Source organism: Amblyomma maculatum, chromosome 3 (genome assembly GCF_055883805.1).
Source record: "Amblyomma maculatum isolate TAMU_Amacu chromosome 3, ASM5588380v1, whole genome shotgun sequence".
NCBI classification, from domain to species: domain Eukaryota; kingdom Metazoa; phylum Arthropoda; class Arachnida; order Ixodida; family Ixodidae; genus Amblyomma; species Amblyomma maculatum.
The window spans coordinates 171,663,778-171,685,504 of NC_139346.1; the positions used below are offsets into that span (position 1 = coordinate 171,663,778).

General features: G+C 44.2%; 1 protein-coding gene across 4 annotated transcripts in view; it reads right to left on the minus strand.

Moving 5' to 3' along the window:
• The window catches only part of Rph (Rabphilin), a 123,893-nt gene that overhangs the window by 63,261 nt on the left and 38,905 nt on the right, over nucleotides 1-21,727 (minus strand). For 3 of the 4 annotated variants that reach the window (XM_084598642.1, XM_084598643.1, XM_084598641.1), the window contains 3 exons: nucleotides 15,442-15,585; nucleotides 10,852-10,981; nucleotides 416-502 (listed from right to left, as the gene is read on the minus strand). In XM_084598642.1, the coding sequence (XP_084454768.1) occupies nucleotides 416-502; nucleotides 10,852-10,981; nucleotides 15,442-15,585 (361 nt within the window). The remainder of the gene's footprint in view (nucleotides 1-415; nucleotides 503-10,851; nucleotides 10,982-15,441; nucleotides 15,586-21,727) is intronic. The other variant, XM_084598644.1, reaches the window with a different exon arrangement.

The window sequence follows — 21,727 nt, forward strand, 5'->3', positions numbered from 1 at the left end:
TTTGTACTAGTGGCTTTTTTTTTTTTATCCGTCAATGTACAGTGTCTTTGGATTGAAAGAGTTGCAGCCATTATCTTTAGAGAGTGTAGTTTCGTCCCCTATTTCGGTTCTTTTTTTTTGTTTTTTTTCAGGAGTTGTATTACCTTTACTAAGCCGCAGTAAATCGAGAAAGTGGCGTATTTCGTGTGGAATCACCCCACTAGAAACTTGGGGTAAACGGTAACAGGTGTTAAAGACAGCGGACCTGATGGCTTACTCCCAGCCATGTGACTTTCAGATTTTAGAGGGCGGATTCCCTGCTTAACAGTGACCCACCTCTCATCACAGCAAGAAGCACAAGATATAAAAAATAATGTAACAATAAAAATAACAGCACGCTGCGAAGCGTAGAAGAAACGAGTCCGAACCCGCTCACCTCTCGGGTTTCTGAGCAAATTTTGCATAGCCATATTTGTTCCCTTTGAGCGCCGTACGTGTCCACGCTGCACTTGCTGCAAACAGCCTGCAAGCAACAACAACAACAAAAAAAAGGAAAATATACATGAAACACTTGTTTAAATATCGACATGAAACTTGTCCTCGAGAGTACAACGTGGTATATGCGCATTCAATTACAATGTATTCGTGACTGGTAAAAAAAAAAATATATGCAATGTAATTTAATTACTTAAACCATAATAACTGGGCTTATTGTACACCACTGGCAAAATTTAATCACTTACGGCGACTATCAATGCACACAGCTGAGTCACCAAATTGGTAGAAACCATCGACGAGGCGGCGTTAATTTTATAAACACTGTGCGAGTTTTACGAGAGTGTATTTACGCTCAAAACAATCAAAGGGTATACATGGCGGATGCTTCCAAAACGAATTTCAGATAATAAAGACAACTTAAACAGGACAGGTGCTCTTTATGCGGCAGACTTTGTTCAAACGCAAAATTATTGCTGAAAAGCGAGCCCCGGCCACATGAAGTAGCTGTTCATTTGTTTTTCTTTCTGTAACGAGCACATGCGTTGATTGCTTAACTCATTGCGGACACACAAATAAAGAGCACAGCATCACCGTTTCGTAATAAAATGGGGTCGTTAAAGGCAAACACGTTTGTATTCTCGAGCACATCACGCACGCGAATTCGTAAAAATATAACCACGTAAAAATCGTAAACCACGTAAAATATGCCGGATCAAACGGTCCGCCATGTTGCGGACAGCTCTCTGTACCTCCCCGTTGCAATTGAGTGCAATTTGAAAGCGTCACGAAGTGGAACCTCTTTAACTGTCGCCACGCAGTGTGTGCCTGCTATAGCACTGAACGTGGGCTCCGGCTTGATTGTTTGCTTACTAGTGCAATCACTTCGAAATTTCTTTCGATTGAAATATCATCGAGTAGGAGCGCAGTTTATTTGCGGCCTCCAACTGCATACTAACTGTATAGTCCGGACCTGCGTCACCAATACGCAATTTTATGACTTTCAGCGTGGTCTGGGCCGGTAGTAACAACAGCCTAACCCTAATCTGCCGGAGCAGGAAAAGTTTCCTCTGCCAGCCTGCCTCAAATGCGCATTTAAATTCTATCTGCTGTCTTACACGATTTTTTGTTTAGACAACGGAGTAAGACACGCTGATGTCAGCAACGTAACACCGATAAGTGGGGCACGCAAAAGCGTTGTTGCTGTTTTTTTTTCGCGCGAAATCTACCAGTAAATTACTGATTCTCCCTTAATTGAGAGTAGATGTAAGCATGAAATGGTTACGGGCATAGCACATTGTTTGTAGATGTTACTAACCACGGTCTTGAAATGGGTCTAGTGCACAGCACACCACACCACGAGCTTTTCTTCGGTAAACAAGGCAGCGCTGTCAGCTGTTCCGTTCTAGGTTTTCTTTGTAGCGTCGAAGCGACAGGAACCTGTTCACGTTCGTGAGCGGTCGCATTGTTTTCGAAAGCCTACCGAGTTGAATCACCAGGTGCGCCTCCTATCGCACCCTTTTCCAGCTTTGCGCTTAACTTCGTCACTGTCTACAGTATCGTTGTCAGTTTTGCTATTGTTTCTTTTCATGTAATGTGGAAAACCTTACGTTGCCGGCCCTGCAGTGAGCCGACTGAACAGGAGTATAGTATGTGTCCTTAATATCATGTCTTAATAAACGAAGGCTTTGAGCTATCACATAATGTCAACAAAAGAAAAAGAGCAGTCTCAGTTGTGGGTCTTACGTCTTAGTAAAGACGCCTCGTCTGCACTGGGGTATATTGCTCATGTGTAACGTAAGTTGTTAAATAAGTCCCATAACCCACTAGCCATTTGTCATCTCTCACAACCCAAATTTTCCATCTGAAAAACGCTCTCGTGACGTCTACACGACATTGCTTCACAGTGTTTTTCCTTTTTTCCATGCACCACGCCATCTGTTCCGCAGTACATGCACAACAATATTCATTTCAAAAAGCGCCTCAGTGCCTTCGTACGGTAACGTTAACGCTATAGGTTTTGGCGATCCGCACGTTTTCCTGATTAATTTAGGCCGTACTTATCGCCCGTATAGTCTTTAGCAAAGTACCAAACCTTCGGCAAGTAGGAACAAAAAAAAAAAATGAAGCACGAATGTATACTCTACAGGATAAAACTCAAATTTGTGAGCGCAATCAAGCCCGGAGCTCGGAACCTGTCCCCTACTCAGCCGAGCGCATTGTGATCGCTGGTAGATAGATGGATTTATTGAAAGGAAAAGCAGAGAGGTTGACCGGAATAATTTTAATTTGGCCTTCTACTCTGCACTGGGGAAAGGGAAGGGGAGAGAAGATCATGATGGGTGACGATGTGGGAGAAGGCATATGAAATATATAAATACAGGCACAGTAGCTTGCCTCACAAGCGCGAATCAAGCCCGCTGGCTGGGTACAGCATGCAGACATAGAGAGTCATTCAATGGAGGAAACCAAACGTGCATTTCATTGATCCTGCTGGCAAACTTACTTTATATGAAAGATCACTAGTGCGAGATGCACATTCCCGTATTACTTCAGCGAACCAGGCTTAATTAAACAGACCTGCAAAACTACTCAGCTATGAAGCTTTAAGGCGTACCATTAGTCACTGTTAAAGTACACAATGGAGTAAACAGAATCGCGCATTTCATTGATCCTGCTGGCAAACTTACTTTATATGAAAGATCACTAGTACGAGATGCACATTCCCATATTGCTTCAGCGAACCACGCTTAATTAAACAGACCTGCAAAACTACTCAGCTATGAAGCTTTAAGGCGTACCATTAGCCAATGTTAAAGTACACAATGAAGTAAACAGAATCGCGCATTTCATTGATCCTGCTGGCAAACTTACTTTATATGAAAGATCACTAGTACGAGATGCACATTCCCGTATTACTTCAGCGAACCAGGCTTAATTAAACAGACCTGCAAAACTACTCAGCTATGAAGCTTTAAGGCGTACCATTAGCCAATGTTAAAGTACACAATGGAGTAAACAGAATCGCGCATTTCATTGATCCTGCTGGCAAACTTACTTTATATGAAAGATCACTAGTACGAGATGCACATTCCCATATTGCTTCAGCGAACCACGCTTAATTAAACAGACCTGCAAAACTACTCAGCTATGAAGCTTTAAGGCGTACCATTAGCCAATGTTAAAGTACACAATGGAGTAAACAGAATCGCGCATTTCATTGATCCTGCTGGCAAACTTACTTTATATGAAAGATCACTAGTACGAGATGCACATTCCCGTATTACTTCAGCGAACCAGGCTTAATTAAACAGACCTGCAAAACTACTCACCTATGAAGCTTTAAGGCGTACCATTAGCCAATGTTAAAGTACACAATGGAGTAAACAGAATCGCGCATTTCATTGATCCTGCTGGCAAACTTACTTTATATGAAAGATCACTAGTACGAGATGCACATTCCCGTATTACTTCAGCGAACCAGGCTTAATTAAACAGACCTGCAAAACTACTCAGCTATGAAGCTTTAAGGCGTACCATTAGTCACTGTTAAAGTACACAATGGAGTAAACAGAATCGCGCATTTCATTGATCCTGCTGGCAAACTTACTTTATATGAAAGATCACTAGTACGAGATGCACATTCCCATATTGCTTCAGCGAACCACGCTTAATTAAACAGACCTGCAAAACTACTCAGCTATGAAGCTTTAAGGCGTACCATTAGCCAATGTTAAAGTACACAATGGAGTAAACAGAATCGCGCATTTCATTGATCCTGCTGGCAAACTTACTTTATATGAAAGATCACTAGTACGAGATGCACATTCCCATATTGCTTCAGCGAACCACGCTTAATTAAACAGACCTGCAAAACTACTCAGCTATGAAGCTTTAAGGCGTACCATTAGTCACTGTTAAAGTACACAATGGAGTAAACAGAATCGCGCATTTCATTGATCCTGCTGGCAAACTTACTTTATATGAAAGATCATTAGTACGAGATGCACATTCCCATATTGCTTCAGCGAACCACGCTTAATTAAACAGACCTGCAAAACTACTCAGCTATGAAGCTTTAAGGCGTACCATTAGCCAATGTTAAAGTACACAACGGAGTAAACAGAATCGCGCATTTCATTGATCCTGCTGGCAAACTTACTTTATATGAAAGATCACTAGTACGAGATGCACATTCCCATATTGCTTCAGCGAACCACGCTTAATTAAACAGACCTGCAAAACTACTCAGCTATGAAGCTTTAAGGCGTACCATTAGTCACTGTTAAAGTACACAATGGAGTAAACAGAATCGCGCATTTCATTGATCCTGCTGGCAAACTTACTTTATATGAAAGATCACTAGTACGAGATGCACATTCCCATATTGCTTCAGCGAACCACGCTTAATTAAACAGACCTGCAAAACTACTCACCTATGAAGCTTTAAGGCGTACCATTAGCCAATGTTAAAGTACACAATGGAGTAAACAGAATCGCGCATTTCATTGATCCTGCTGGCAAACTTACTTTATATGAAAGATCACTAGTACGAGATGCACATTCCCGTATTACTTCAGCGAACCAGGCTTAATTAAACAGACCTGCAAAACTACTCAGCTATGAAGCTTTAAGGCGTACCGTTAGCCACTGTTAACGTACACAATGGAGAAAACAGAATCGCGAATAACATTTTGCTTTTTTTGTGAGGGGCACGACCTGTGTGCGCCTGCAAAGCAAGGTTTCCTCCCACGGAGGAAGACTTCTTTACATACGGTACGCAAACTTTAGGTACGGCACGCAATCGCAATTTTCTCGGAATCGGTGTTTCCAAACGCGCACTGCGAGGCGATACAAAAAAAATAAAGAATTAAAGAAACCGCTGTCGCCAATTAAGTTAGCGTCGATCGAATTTCACCCGAATTTTTCTCCTGCATATGTAAATTAACGCAAACTTCCCGAACCTGCCTGGCCGGTTTAATGAAGCTTTACAATGGCCGGCAGAAAGTTCCACTTCTACGTCTTCTCAAATATTCTAAAACAAATAAATAACTTGGAGATGAAACGGAAGCGGGTTGCAGCAAAGGTCACCGCAGTTTTCAAGCGATAAAAGCACCAAGAAGCTTCAAAATGTACGCAAACGCTATTCGAAAGATTGGTTTTAGGCACGATTATTCGGCATATGGAACCATCATTCCGCTGAGTCTCTAGTGCGCGCCACTATGACGCTTCTTTTGAGTTTGGCCTACATCTCGTCAGCACCGCGCCCGCGTCTGGCGCAATAAAAAACGCCCAAAATGAAGCCGAGCTGAAAGATGCAGACACGAGCATATATATGTCGCAGAAAGCTCTGCACTGGTCGCGAGCTAACAACCGCCCACGGGGCTTCTTTCTCTTTCTGTCGCCGGGTCGTCCATCCATCCGTGCCAGCGAGCCCGCTGTCATTTATTAAACCGAGGTCTCTTTTGTGTACGCGTCTCTGGAGACGGCCGTCCCATGATCGAAACGAAGAAGGCGTTTCCCCAGACCCGCGGGCATGCACACCTGCGCGGCGGCGCCTCTTCCCGGCAGTTGGGCGCAGCACCGCAGAGCAGGAATAGACACGGCTGACGTTCTCGTCCTTGCACTTTCGACGGAATATGGCTACAGTGGGATACAACTAAAAAAAAAAAAAGCATCAATTTGCAATAATGGGCCGCGGCCCAAGGCGTACCGTACCACTCCATTGAGTAATCAACACACTATAGGGGAGCACCTTTTGACGTTTTATTAAACAAGCCAACAGCCTCAAAATTATTCGGGTTATAATTTTGTCAAGTGGTTGTCTATTGTTTAGGTAAGAGGGAAGTCTTTAATTATAAATCGCACTACGTTTTGTTACGGAGGAATTCAGCGCGTGGCTGTCCCTGTAGGCTGTTCAGTTCAGTTCAGTTCAGGCGTTCAGTCGTGTCCGACTCTTCGTGACCCTATGGACCATGTCACGCCACGCTTTCCGGTCTCTCACTATCTTCTTAACATCACATAGCTTCATCTGCAATGCCTCGAGAATGCCATCTAACCATCGCGTTCGCTGCCTACCCCTTCTCCGGCGACCCTCAACCTTTCCCAACATCAAATCTTTCTCCAGTGACTCCTCTCTTCTCATCAGACTGTAGGCTGTAGTATGCGGCTATAGTTCTTTCCTGGAGTGAGACGCTTATAGTTGACGTTGCCACCATCAGCGTCAGCACAGAGCACCTCTACTATAGGGGCAAAGGCCTCATCCGCTGATTCCCTAACAGCCCTCGACACTATAGCCCAGAAAAGCTGCCCATATTTCACGTGCTCGCTTGACTGTCATGTCAACTTAGTTAATCTCCGAAACCATTATCCCGCGTCGTTGCCTCAGACCACTACTCCTGCTTTATTTACGCTGAAGCACCATTAACGCGAGTCTGTACCCTGCTCCACTGCACCTTCTCTCTGCCTATTACAGCTGCCCCTATAATCTCCCTATCCCTATATACTTCGCTGTAATGTCCTCAATTTAATTTTGACTCTTTCTGTTAGCATCCAATGTTTGAGTAAGACGAGGGTTCCAGCGGCAGCGGCGAGTGAATTTAGTGAAACTTCAATTAAAAAAAAAAAAAAAAGCACTTTCCAAACAAAGTGAATCAACGCCGGCGGAACCTGTAAGGAGGGCACATATTTTGCACTGACCAAGAGCGAAATTATCGAGTTCTGCCTATCAACAGGAGTCCGATGTACATCGCGGTTCAATAACCAGTTCTACCGCGAAGTATATCTATAAGTAATACTCTCGCTTGCTTTGCTGCTGCCTCCAGTTCAGCGCAAAAACAGCCAAATGCTTTCATTACGCCATAATGATGAGGACATTATTGACTATTTTTGTTACTTGTTGACGCAAAGTTAATTTAACAGGGGATACAATATACCAGTATAAACTTAAATAGCGCCATATTTTCTCGGACAAAATAATTTAGTAAATATGCGGGACTCATCAAGAGAAGCTAATACAGTCCTTCCTATTTCGAAATCCGAGCAGCCAATTTCTTCGCTCCCGACGAGAGCATACGTGCTGAGGAAAAAAAATATGTATATAAAATGTACGATCATAACGATTGATGCAGTAGAAATGGGTTAAGCCTACACTCTGATTTTTCTTGTATGTATTTAAAGACCACCTCTCCATCGTCCTCCACTCGTCACCTACCCCTCTAATCACCTTCTCTTTCCCCACCTACCCCCCTCTTCCCTGATAGAGCGGATGATTGGGGCTAGTTGGTATGCCATGATTATGAGGCAGCGCACCATGAAACACAAAGACAGGAAGAGGGACAAGCGCTGAGGGATCAGCGTTTGTCCCTCTCCCTGTCTGTGTGTTTCATGGTGCGCTGCCTCATAATCCCTGATAGAGAAAGGAAGTTCTATTTCGCTTTCACACCCGCCGCCTCCCACTCTCTTTTAGTCTTACTTTTCCCCCTTTCCTCCTCCCTGAACAAGAGGTTTCCTTCTCTTCATTTTGACACATGCAGTCAGGCTTTAGTCGGTTAGGACGATGTACTGACAGACAGATTATTCAGTCATGAACAGTTTCTGTAGTTTAGAAGTGAAATCACCTGTGGTTTGGGCATTCTGCTATTGGCGATCACCCTGCTACTCTTCTATACAGCTTTAACTGAACGCTCTTTACCCCCTTTCCCCATAGGTATCTGGACATGTTATAGATTCCCTTTTTTTGGCACTCTTTCTTTCCTATTTCTCATTCTGTTCCCCTCCCCACGTGTAGGATAGCCTACTAGGCATCGCCTGGTTAACCTCCCTGTCTTTCTATTCTATTTTCTTTCTTGAGCTGAACAGCGCCAAGGCGTCTATGTAAACTGTCGCAAACGACACAGAGGGATTGATTCCCCGTTAACTCGAACAAGCCAGCCTTTTATGATGTTACACTATTTCAATATAGTCAAACGTTAGGACGCCACGCCCGTGTCTTCGATAAACCCATCCCTCCTTGCATGCCATTTTCTACGCGAGTATACAATACTAGCCAGATGACGTGCTAGAGCGTTTTCTCTGTACACCGTTCCTATCATGCAAGCGGACAGATTGATTCCGAGATTTCAAAACAAATTCACCTAATGTGTCCATCGTTGACCATTTACGGCGCTAACAGGCCTGTATTTGGAAGTTATGAGACTGTCACGACACTTGTGGCTTCGAGGGCTAAAGGCTCAAAATAGGAAGAGCCGAGGCTTCATTGGCGGTGGCTATAGCAGGTGCAACTTAAAGCGCGCTGCACGGTACTGCAGGAGCTTGCGAGGGGGCAAACAGAGACGAAGACCGATGCTGCACACACTGCAGCTGCGACAGCGCATGGAGGTCACATAAAGACTTGCGCAATGCACACAAGTGTAGCAAGTTTCCTCGATAAAGACGGTCCAAAAGCAGAGCTTTGCGATTCCGTAGACAGAAAAAATATTACAAGGGTTCAACGCTGCTGAACCAAATATTGAGCGAAAGCATTAGCTGCAGGGGACCGACCGTTCTTCTTCTTCTCTTCTTCTTCTTCCTCAGCCCAGATATAAAGCCCTGCTTTAACCAACCCATATGAACGTGCCTTAGTGGTCTATAGGGGTACATGAATGTCAGGGTCCTAGCAGGCTGATTCTGACATAACCGTCCCATGTGAAACGAGAGACCCAAGTTGGCGGCTCCTGCCAGCCCGTGTGTCACGTGGGATGTGACGTCACAGCGTCACATGGGTAAGACGTAACTGCGGCTGGGTCACGCGAAGGCTTGAAAGTGCGAGTAGTATTGCTTTCGCAATAAAAATTGTGGTGGTAAAAACTTTAATTTCCAGCAGATACAGGGTAGGCGTCAACCTACCCGCCTACACGACGGCCTGGAGCCCTTGGACCCGTGCGGCGTGTTCGGCCAGTCGGATTACACCTAACTGAGTCTCAGGGTCTGAGCTCAACAGTAGTCTCCCAAAATTCTTTTTTGTCTGTTCATTTATATTTTTTATTTATGGACACGTTCATATCATATGTACCAGATCCGCCTTATCCTGACATAGTTTGCACCTATCTGAAAACTCTTGCTGTATGCCGCGCTGCCATTTAACTGACCGTGATATGGACATTAACAAGTCCACTCAGAGGTTTTTTAAACACGGTCCTCACCATCCTCGATATAAAAATAAGAGTTTTAATTGACTCCATTTGAAATCCTCATATCCTTGAAACCTTAAAACATGAATAGATTCCCATTATGTTGCTAACACGGTTAGACTATTTCCTAAACAAAGTGACATATTGGGGATTTTTAAGAAACTGATGCCACTTAGGTCTTCAAAGAATGCTAAGAAAGATCGGCAGCGCACATAAACGTTCGGTGCTTCCTTTACGAGAGCGTTATCGGCGCGTTCACACAGCGTTGTCCTAATGTTCCTGTGAAAATATTAGAGGTTGTTTTTCATGTCATCAAAACCCCACTGCTGCCACTCCGTGGTCCCATCGACCGAAAATTCGCTCGGAAGATTCGTGGTGCCGCGTTTCTGACATTGTCATCGGTTCTCTGTTTTGCATCGAATAATACAAATTAGCTACAACTATAGATCCTCCATTTCAATTCAACAGCTCGCGATTACGTCGCGCAATCAAGAAAACCTATTATTGCGCCCAGGTTTATCTCAGAACGAATCCAATTCCTATGGACGCCATATTGGCCCGACTGCAGCCCCACCAATAGTTCGTGAAAGTTGCCAATAGGGATCAATAATTGATCGCCACTTAGTCAATGCAGTGAAATCGTGTAACAAGTTGAGTTACTTCGTCGTACTTTGTTGGCTCCTTGGGCTGCCGGAATAAACTGGGTGCTACACTCCGCCGCTTGGACTCTCGCCCTCTTACATAAGCTAATATTATGGACCCTTGGACGACACCTTCATCGAAAAGGAAAGCAGTGAAGGTGCTCCTTAAGTTTTTAAAGCACTCAGGGTTGAGTTTTAGACTTTAGGTGTACGCTCTCTACCCCATTTTACTATAGATTTCTGGACATGTGACAGACTACTTTCTTTGGCGCTCTTTCTTTCCTTTTTCTTCCTTTCTTCTCCTCCCCACGTGTAGGGTAGCCTACTGGGCATCGCCTAGTTATCCGCCCTGCCTTTCTCTCTCTCTCTCTCTCTCTCTCTCTCTCTCTCTCTCTCTCTCTCTCTCTCTCTCGCTGGGTGCACACGAACGCTACAGCGCGACGGAGTAAGCTGGCAGCAGCCTACGAAGAGAGGGAAAACATGGGGACTGCGGTCTCATTCCATGTGGAATCTGCGAGGGATTTGGGAGGTCAAAGTGGAGGGGAACGAAAGCGGCCAGTGCTCACCTTCCTGCAGTCGTAGCAGGTGAGCGGCGACCCGCTTAGTAGTCCGAACTCGTTGGCGCACAGCACGCACTGGCTGGTGCCGTTGCCCAGGGCGTTGCGCTTCATGTTCTCCAGCCGGTCCACCAGCCGCCTGCACCGAAACAGCATGACTGAAATATAACTGTCACTGCTATTGTTTTTATTTCGTAAGCAATACTACGCGAGGTTTCAGCCCGTCGCGTAAACCCGGCCCATAGCCGCGTTTGACCTTAGAAGAAGAAGAAGAAGAAGAAGAAGAAGAAGAAGAAGAAGAAGAAGAAGAAGAAGAAGAAGAAAAGAAGAAGAAAAAGAAGAAGAAGAAGAAGAAGAAGAAGAAGAAGAAGAAGAAGAAGAAGAAGAAGAAGAAGAAGAAGAAGAAGAAGAAGAAGAAGAAGAAGAAGAAGAAGAAGAAGAAGAAGAAGAAGAAGAAGAAGAAGAAGAAGAAGAAGAAGAAGAAGAAGAAGAAGAAGAAGAAGAAGAAGAAGAAGAAGAAGAGAAGAAGAAGAAGAAGAAGAAGAAGAAGAAAGAAGAAGAAGACGAAGAAGAAGAAGCTACGTCGGGTTTGCTTACTGAACCTACCGGGTTTAACTAAAGCTAAACCCCAGCTATTTGTTTTTATTTTTAACGTTTTACAACCCGAAATATACCGCGATGCCAGTTCTCTGGATAGTTTTGCACAGTGTAAGATCAAACTACGCGATATCAAAGCGAAATTTACGCTGCGTATTTCCTATATCTGCTACCTTTACTGCTGCTTTATTCCGCGTTTTACATAAAATTTTCCTGATGCGAATTTGTTATTTATCTACTGGCTGATTGAACGCATCAATGAACGGAAGCCGCAATGTTTCGTGCGAATAAAAAATAAGCCGACTCCATTAGCTTTATTCTCAGAACAATGCTGTCGCCGGTCGCAGAACTTCAATCACTTTCGATAATAGGGAACATGTTCACTCGAGGTAGCTTATTACTGCTTCACTGTATACGAGAAAGCCACCCCGCATCCATGTTTCTGAGCGCATGGCGGCCAGAATTAGCAGGATGTCCTGGCGTCTGCTAGCGCGCAATTATCGACCGAAATATGCCTATGCGCGTAATTTCATCCCACCGAAAGGCACAAGTTAAAAATAAGCAAATGTGGTGCGGTAGAGCTCGAAAGAGGTTCCTATGTAGACAGTTCAATTACAGAAGCATCGGCATTTCAAGGATACAGCGTGCAGGACTGCACTTGCAAGCGTGCTTAGTCTACTGAAAAACCAAAAGTATACGAGGCAATAACCTCACATATTCTCATTCAAATAGCATACAATATCATACGGTGCCATCATTATCATGAAATCTTCCATAATTTGTAATAATATGCGAGAACCTATGAGATTCTACAAGATCTCATGAGATTATATGTGACTTGTATGTGACTTTTATGCGATTTGAGTGAGAAAATGTGAGCTTATTGCCTCGCCCAGCTTTTTTCATCAGCACGATGGTTCCCAGTTCACTTAAAGACATTGACGGACGGACAACGTGAACGCATTTGGGCGACTCCAGAGCAGACCTAGAAACTAGTGTCGATACGAGGGTTCTGTGGGCTGCGATGTGCACCCAAAGTGTCTTCTAGCTGGCGCGCGACAACTTATAGCGGTACACTGCACAGGCTGCTGGCCTGCGACAACACCTTAATGTATGCAAGCGTGCGAAACGAGGCCTGGTTGAAGCTATCTTTACATTCCTTTTTCCAAGACTCCCGCACCAAAACACCTGTTCGTAAGGGCTGCAGTTGGGCTTGCAGCACTACACATGTCTGAGCTGATGTAAGCTAAGGTTCACAAATTGGAGCAAGTGATGCATGTCCTCACGGTGACACTGCAAAGAATCCTTGGCGGTAATATTGTGGACCCGGAGGTGGTTATGCCTTTATTGAAGACAACTACTTAAAGCTACCCTACTGAAAAACCAAAAGTTCCACAGGGCAATCCGGTCATAAAATCTCATCTAATCGCATAGACTCTCAACGGTGCACATCATTATCATAAAATATCGTACATAATTTATGATAATGTACAAGAAACTATGAGACCTTATGCAATTATATGCGTCTTGTATGTGATTTCTTATGTGAATTAAGATTGTGTGAGAAAATGTGAGGTTATCCTCATACAATTTTTAAGTAGGGCTTGCCTGTCTTTCGCATTACCACTTCCGAGAGAAAATATACAAAGGTTTCTACACACACACACACACACACACACACACACACACACACACACACACACACACACACACACACACACACACACACACACACACACACACACACACACACACACACACACACACACACACGCACGCACGCACGCACGCACGCACGCACGCACGCACGCACGCACGCACACACACACACACACACACACACACCACACACACACACACACACACACACACACACACACACACACACACACACACACACACACACACACACACACACACATACATACATACATACATACATACATACATACATACATACATACATACATACATACATACATACATACATATATATATATATATATATATATATATATATATATATATATATATATATATATATATATATATATATATATATATATATACCGGGTGTCCCAGCTAACTTGAACCAAGGGTTAAAAAATAATATACTTGAGGTAGGTCAGTGAAACCAGTTGCATACAACTACCAGCCTGCTTGAGCACTACAGGCAATTTTTTGCTTTGCAATTAGTTAATTAGCTAATTATTTTAATTTTTCTAATTTAATAAATATTCATCTTAGACCAAAAATGTGAATTGGAAAGTTGTAGAACACCTTCAGAAACCCCCATTCCATTAATTGCGATAAAGAAAGTATCACGTGTATCTTTTTTTCCGGGCTCAAAAGAAAGCCCGCGAAATACAAATAATACCACGTGACTAGCGCATTTGAGCGCAGCGATCGTGGTGCTCTCAGTCGTGGTTTGAGCGAACGAAATCAGCTGCGGCCGTGACCCGATGGTCCCGTTGCAGCGGCAGGCAGAAATGTTGGCGATGGTTGGAGCGAGCTCGAGCTCGCCCGTCGTCACCGCGATCTTGGCCAGGCCTGTGCACCGCAGCAGCCTACATCACGACAGGCGGATGACGATAAAGAACCGGCAAATGAAGGTGCAGCGTTAATTTTAATCGAGTCACATGATGTCATCTCGCCCCTTTACCCAAGCCTGTATGCGCAGATTCAGTGGTTGATACCTTATCGCTCATCCGTTTGCCGTAAAGTTCGCTGATGGGAGAGAAGGAGGGTTTGTTAGAATCCCGGTGGTGTCGGCTCGCCGCTCTCGGTGCTACTTGTACCATCACGTGGGCCGGCTGTCGGACGCGGGCGAAGAAGCCATCGCAGGCATATCGGCCTGCCGCTTTAACAGGGCAAAGGAGACACGGCCGCAGCTAATTTCGTTCGCTCAAACCACGACTGAGAGCACCACAATCGCGGCGCACAAATGCACTAGTCACGTGGTATTATTTGTATTTCGCGGGCTTTCTTTTGAGCCCGGAAAAAAAGATACACGTGAGACTTTCTTTATCGCAATTAATGGAATGGGGGTTTCTGAATGTGCTCTACAAGTTTCCAATACATGTTTGGTCTAAAGTCGATATTTAATCAATTAGAAAAATTAACATAGTTAGCTAATTAAGTAATTGCAAAACAAAAAATCGCCTGTAGTTCGCAAGGAGGCTGGCAGTTGAATACAATTGGTTTCACTGACCTATCTCAAATGTATTATTTTGTATCCCTTGGTTCAAGTTAGTTGGGACACCCGGTATATATATATATATATATATATATATATATATATATATATATATATATATATATATATATATATATATATATATATATATATATATATATATATATATATATATATATATATATATATATATATATATATATATATCGTGGCATAAAACATCCACGTGTAACAAGCCTCGGCTGAAAGTTAAAGTAAGCACCTAGGCGAAGAGCAGGTGGATATTAATATACACGTAGGTACAGATATGCCTTTGCTGGCATTTTTTATGAAGCTCGCTGCTGGGGCCACCAGTATTTGAAGAAAAAAAATGCTACCCCAACGAGCAACAGAAGTTATTTATCGTTTAATACTTTTTTTTTGTGCGTGCCTGACTGTTCAACATATGCGCGGCGTCATTACCGACAGCGAAATGAAGTGTCCCATCGACAGCCACGCACTTCCAGACGAGCAACGCCAACGAAGAAAATCTAAACTATTCGGCACTGGCGAACGAGAATAACTCTTCTTTTCTGATTGCATGTCGAAGTGCGTATCATATTTTTAACTGCTCTCTCTCGAGCAACGCAAGTCGTTAACCTTGAAACAAACCGCAGAACCAACCGAAGCCACTCGCAGAACACGAAAAAAACGAATTGAATAAGAACAAACACCCACACGAAGCAAGCAATCACCGACAGCAGCGCAGGTATACACTGCGGCACGCATGGAAATAAATAAAAGGTAAGAGTGAAGCGGGGTTGTACCCGACGCGGCGCTGCTCCAGCTGCTCGAGCATGTCGGCTCTCTTGATGACGCCCACGATGAGCTCCTGCTCGGAGTCGTTCAGCTGCTCCTGCCGCGAGAAGCTGCTCAGGGCGCCTGTCTTCACCGACCAGCCTGTCTGCAGCCTGCGCAGTGGAGAAGGGACAGCCCAAGGTGGGGGTGCATGGAGAGATTTGTCATTACTGACGACTCACACGAAGTGGACATCTCTGTCAAAAGAAAGATTAAGGGCGAGGAAGAAGAAAACTGGCGTAATGATTTAGAAAGAGCGCGAGTTCAGTGGTTTACTTAATAGATTAGTGGCAACTCTCATTCTCATCATCTCCCCTCCCACATGAACGAAAAAGCTAGTTCTGCTTTCTTGTTTCTTTCAGAATTGGATCTAGTAAAACCTAGGCATGTTTACTTTTTTTCTTCTTCTTCTTTCAAATGCCCAGCTTTGCGCTTGCATTACAGGGCATTCCTGCCACTCAAACATTACAGCGCCACAACGTTGCATCACTATATGCACCCTCCTACCCAACTACACCAAGAAAAACGAAGAAACCTTTGCACACATACAGGCCTAACCCTCAGATAACATTACCTTTTCGTCAACTGTCTTAGTGAAAACCGAGATTGCTTATATCGCAGTTCTGGGGGGCCGTGCGAAAACAACAGATGAAAGTCACGGCGGTGCCCCAATGTAACTGTCGCCGCGAAACACGTCACGCAGCTGAAACCACGCGACCTGGGAAAAGTGCCCTTTACACAGCCACATGCCTCATTTCGTGCTCAGCGACGCTGCTGGTGGTTAAGTGAGTTGGAATCTGTTCATTATGATGAAAAAGGCAAAGCGGGCACAAAGCAAAGTAAAAAGGGAAGATAGAAAAGCATGTGCGTGCAATTAGTTTCCAGCCAAATTGGGTGACATGCAATTTTTATTTTTAAACTGTTGTTGCACTCACTTCTCATGTGACATACTTTTTTTTTACACTTGTTTCCTGAAAAAAAAAAAAAAAAACCGATTGCATTCCTGCGCCTTTGTCATGTGTTTTACTCTCTCTCTCTCTCTCTCTCTCATTATTCAGCAGCGTACCTCTTCCTCCGCTGGTCCTTTCCTGCATTCCCCTTTCTCGTTTCGCCTTCTTTTTCTCCCATACCCCTTTCCCTGAGAACATGGTGGATGCGTCCACCACGACTGAGACAGCAATCATCCTAGACAGCTAGGCCATTTTGGCGACGACTAGAAAACACATGGTTACTGCATGTGTACTAAGAATCCCGAATTTAATTTATTACCTAAACTTGTCCTTTCGGTACATATCCTTCTTCTCATGCAGATGCGATTGCTTCAGCACCTTAAAAAAGTGGCAGTTATAAGCACTGGTTACGTAACCATCGGCGCACGCACCAGACGCGACCCAACGACCACGGGGTAAAGCATCACCAAGACGATGCCCAAGCGGCGTCGCCCAATAGCAGGCAATTTACTTGGCTCCGTGAAAGCAACCTCATGATATATATCATCAACGAAATAGATTTCCAATATACAGGACTACAGTATCGCAGGCGCAGCAGACATAAGGAATCAGGTATGCATCACCGTAAACAAGCTCTTCCCCAGCGTCTTTTCGGGCCTGCGCTCCCCATAGTGAGTATCGTCCAAGTCCCATATAGCTTCCCTCCTCTTAAGGAGCTCTCAAAAAATTGGGCCTCATTGCAAACACCTTCTAGTTTGGTGGTAAACAAACAAACAAAACCAAAACTATGCACAAGCACTTTCGCGCACCTATTTGCACTCGTAATTTTCACAATTTTTTTCTCTTCATTGTAAAGAAACAGTATTTCAGCCATGCTTTTGAACACAAAATACGTTATCTGAACTCGTGGAAAGGAATCGGTGACGCAATGAAAAAAAATTAGTTGTGGTTTAACTCTGGTTAACTCTGATTAACCCTAGTTGAATTGCGATAGCAATGGCGGAAGCTTCTTTTGCTTGACACTATCACGCCCTATTAGTGTAAGGTGCTACATAATTGGGGACAGTTAAGCTCATCCTTTAAGAGTATGAGGCGAAAGCATAAGGTACCAGCCCACATACAAATGAGAGGAGTTAATGTTGCTGAACCGAATGTGGAGCGAAAGCATTAGCTGCCGCGATGACCGAGCGTTCTTCTTCTTATTCTCCTTCTTCTCCTTCTCCTCCTTCTCCTCCTTCTTCTCCTTCTTCTCCTTCTTCTCCTTCTTCTTCTTCTCGGCAGTTCAAGGTCGAACGTGGCCCTTCTCGGGAAGACGCGACGGGTCGAAATCTGGCGCAGTATTGCTATCGCAATAAAATGATGTGTGGCGAAAGCAATGTCCGCAAAGGACGGAGAGGTCATCCTGGCGAAAGGAACGCAGGTCGAGAGACGAGCCAAACAACACCTCATCTGGTATCACAGTAATGGCAACGATGTGGAACGAAATACATTCCCGCCCTCTATTCCAGGAGCGCCGTCCCTTTTCATTAGGGCTTCCACCCCTGCCGATGCACTGCCGGCATAGGTGGCTGCATGCAGTCATAACAGCTACATGCAGTTGTTCAAATAATGAAGGCCAGCTGTTGAAAGCATCAACATCGCATGACATCGAAGAGCAGCTCGCAGAACGCGAAGCCCATATCAGTCGGGTATTTTCTTTTCTTTTTTATGAGGGGAGGAGGGGGGCGAGGGGGGGGGGGGGGGGGGGGTCTATAGCATCAATGACACGAGGTAAGTGCTGCACAGCTGGTTTGTGGCAAAGGCTGCCTTCGTTCTCCCATAAGGCATACAGAACAGGTCTCTGATTGGCACAGTTTTGAAGACGCATATACGATGACTCCCTGGGAGAAATAGGATAATATTTTGAATACCATGCAACTGTTTTCAACTTAATCACTCAATAACAAAAATTATGGCTCATGGGGCAAAACCTGCTCAATAATAATACTAATATATGCCAAATCACATTTAACCTTAAAATAAGGTTGGCCTGTCGAGATATTGCGGTGGTTTGAAAAATATGGCCCAGTAGAATCATTAACTTGAAAATCAACCCAACATTATATACTTTAGATGAACGAACAGGTATTGAATACCAGACTGAATTCGAGAAAGCGACAAAAAAAAACGTAATCACTGGTAATGTACAATCGACAATCAACATATGTTCTACGTGTCTATCAAGAAACCCCATTGCTATGGACAATCGTACGTTTTCGATGCCTTTCTGATCCCGTGAAGAGCCTTTAACTCGTGAAATGACTGCAATTTCTTTTCACATATAAATTTTAAACATTAATGATATATTACGCTGACATCGCTCCACCTACCGAGGAAGATCAAGTTAATAGGGAATTTTTTTTTTTAATCATAACTTACGCTTCTGCGGCGCCCGGAAGTGAGTTGCACAGGCGTACAAAGAAAGCAGAATTATATCACGTTGATAAAAAATATATCTCCTAATCTCAGCTTTTAGTCTCGTATATATCTGCACAGAAGCCAGATCGAACCTAGTAACGTTGCACCGATCGAACACAATCCTGTTTGCGCGAGTGTGCAGCCGCCATACTAACCCTACTCGCAACGGCGGGCAAGCTCGCATAGCGATAATCTAGCATAGGCTTAACGCGTAACTGTGCGACGCGACGCGTACATGACTCACGTACACGGCACAGACCATTCCAGAACGCACGGACACTGCGCATAAAGAATAATGCTCCGGTTAAAAGTGCTTAGGGTAACTTAGTGTTTTTTGTTTGTTTGTTTGTTTGTTTGTTTGTTTGTTTGTTTGTTTGTTTGTTTGTTTGTTTGTTTGTTTGTTTGTTTGTTTGTTTGTTTGTTTGTTTGTTTTACGAGCCATGCCCGACGATTCGGTGCTGAAATGTTTATGAACACGTACCGTGCCATAAAAGCTCGTTTACGGGAATGCCTTCGGCAACCCATAATGCCTACACTTGCCATGCAATGGATGCGCCTGGCAACAAAGCAAAGGCGCTGGGCAATATGGACTGCACGAGAGTGACTAAGCGGATCATATGCGCACCCCGTGTTTGTTTTCGAGCACTCACTCTCGTGAATCATTTATCATTCAAGAGAGTTAACTGTACGGGTAGTTGTCGGACTAGTTGGGAACTAATTATTCTCCAGCCCATCACGATAAGGTCAAACACAACAGGAAATAAGGGCCAGAGTTGCGTTCTTTGATTCGCTGGCACTGGTATGCAGAATGGAACAGGTAAACAATCTAGGCATAAAGAGTAATGCGAAAACTCGTTAACTATCTACAACCTGCTTTCGTAATTTACCAGACCGGAACGCGCCTCTGTTAGCACGGGACTCTGGCTGCCCTCACTGGACGAAAACTCCGCGAGAGTAACCCGATATGTACCGAGGACTCAGCAACGCGCCTGAAAGTAAAGCGAGAGAGAATACGGAAACAGCGAGAGGGTCTGTGTCTTTATAAACTCTAATTATGAGCTGCCGCAGCCTGCGCTCGCCCGCTGCTGTGCCGCGCAAGCTTCATCGGTTTATTGTGTTTTCTTCTTTTTTTTTTTTTTTATCGTATAGTCACGCGCTAAGCTTACGCGGTTTATGAAAACGCTCTCTTGTCCTGCACGTAACTTCGTCCGCAATTATCAAAAAGCGACGAGAACGAGAACCGGGGTTGCATTGAACAAGCGAACGATGAAAAAAAGAAAGTGGGTCAAGGTTCGTGTTTCGCCGTTCTCACGAGGACAGCGTGAAGTTATGTCTCTCCAGCTCGCTCGGAAAGCACCGAGCTCTAGCAGGTGGCGTGGCTGTTAGCGAAGGAAGACTTAACTCCTCATTTACGCCAGTTGCGGTTGAGAAAGGAAATATTCTTTTTTTAGAATTTTAGTGGTCCAAAGGTAACACTGTGAAAGGGTCTCATGGCACAAGATGTTTTTGTTGCACAGGATGGAGTGAAATGCGCCTTCTGCAAGCAAATAAACCGAGCAACAAATTATGGTTAAGGGAAAAGCCCATTGGGAAAAACATTCGCTAGTGGTTAGTGTCTGTAAGGTGTAAAATCTATATCTCTACTACCTGACGTCGGCAAAGAAGAGGTCACGGAAAGGACACAGGACAGTGCGTCGGTAAAGAAAGAAGAAAGCACAGTGATGGTATGCTGAGCTTAAACCCCACGAAAAACATGACACAGTTATGTCCAAACTGCGCGAAAAGCCTTCGTCAGCCTCATGTAACTTCAGAACTTCTGTGGCATTTTATTATTTTTCAGCCCTTCTCTCCCGGCGAAAGGAACAGTTCGATATTTTAAAAAAGTATGTCCCCAATCAATCAGCCAATCAATCAATCAATCAATCAATCAATCAATCAATCAATCCAAGCTTATTGTCAAAAAAGGGTATTACAATACGTGCTGGTATGCAGTACAACCCCAGAACTCAGAGCTGTGAAAGGAGTTGATAGCTTGATCTTCACTACAAAACATTTTACACGGTCTCCGTTCAGTGGCACAGATCGATGATCATAACTTTCTGGCATCACAAGGGATAGTATCCTTTTAACTGCCCTATCCCTTTGTTCATACGTATCCTAAATCATCTAATTATACAAAGACACCGCATAACCGACAGAAGTGAAACGTGTTTATAAAGACGAAAGCATCAAATGTCTCATCGACCACAAAACCTGTTGACATTGTCCTGGAAAAGCGGCACCCAAAACCTCACGATGTCACAACAACGAGATCTTTCGCGGAATTTCAAACATCACACAACGCTCAAGTTTAACGTGACATCACAGGTGGAATAAAAACTAATAAGACATGGCATGCAATTCGATTTTCTCTTGCACAAAAAGATGCTCAAGATTAGCACCCACTGGTTCAATGACCGTTTTAATCTGCGCAAGATACTCTCTGCTACGCAGCGTTGACCATAAAAAAGTATAGCAAGAAATATGCCCATAAGTTTGAGGCTCATGCAACAGCGGTCATCATGTATATCAGTCAGAATCAGGTACGTGAACTGAGGTGGCCAATGTTTCCAGACTGCATGGTGCCCGGTGGATGAGAGGAGTACGCCGTCACGAGATACTACCACATAGGCTGCCACGCAAGTTAACAGACGTGCGAAGATTGTGTGACTCAGAATCAGTGCATTACCTCTATGCTTTCCGGAGAGTACGCGGCTCCCTCTCGTACAAGCCTGAATACACGTCTCTAATTAACCGATGAGAAGGCCTTTCTAGGACTAACTGAGAAACTACACAAATTTGCCAAGCC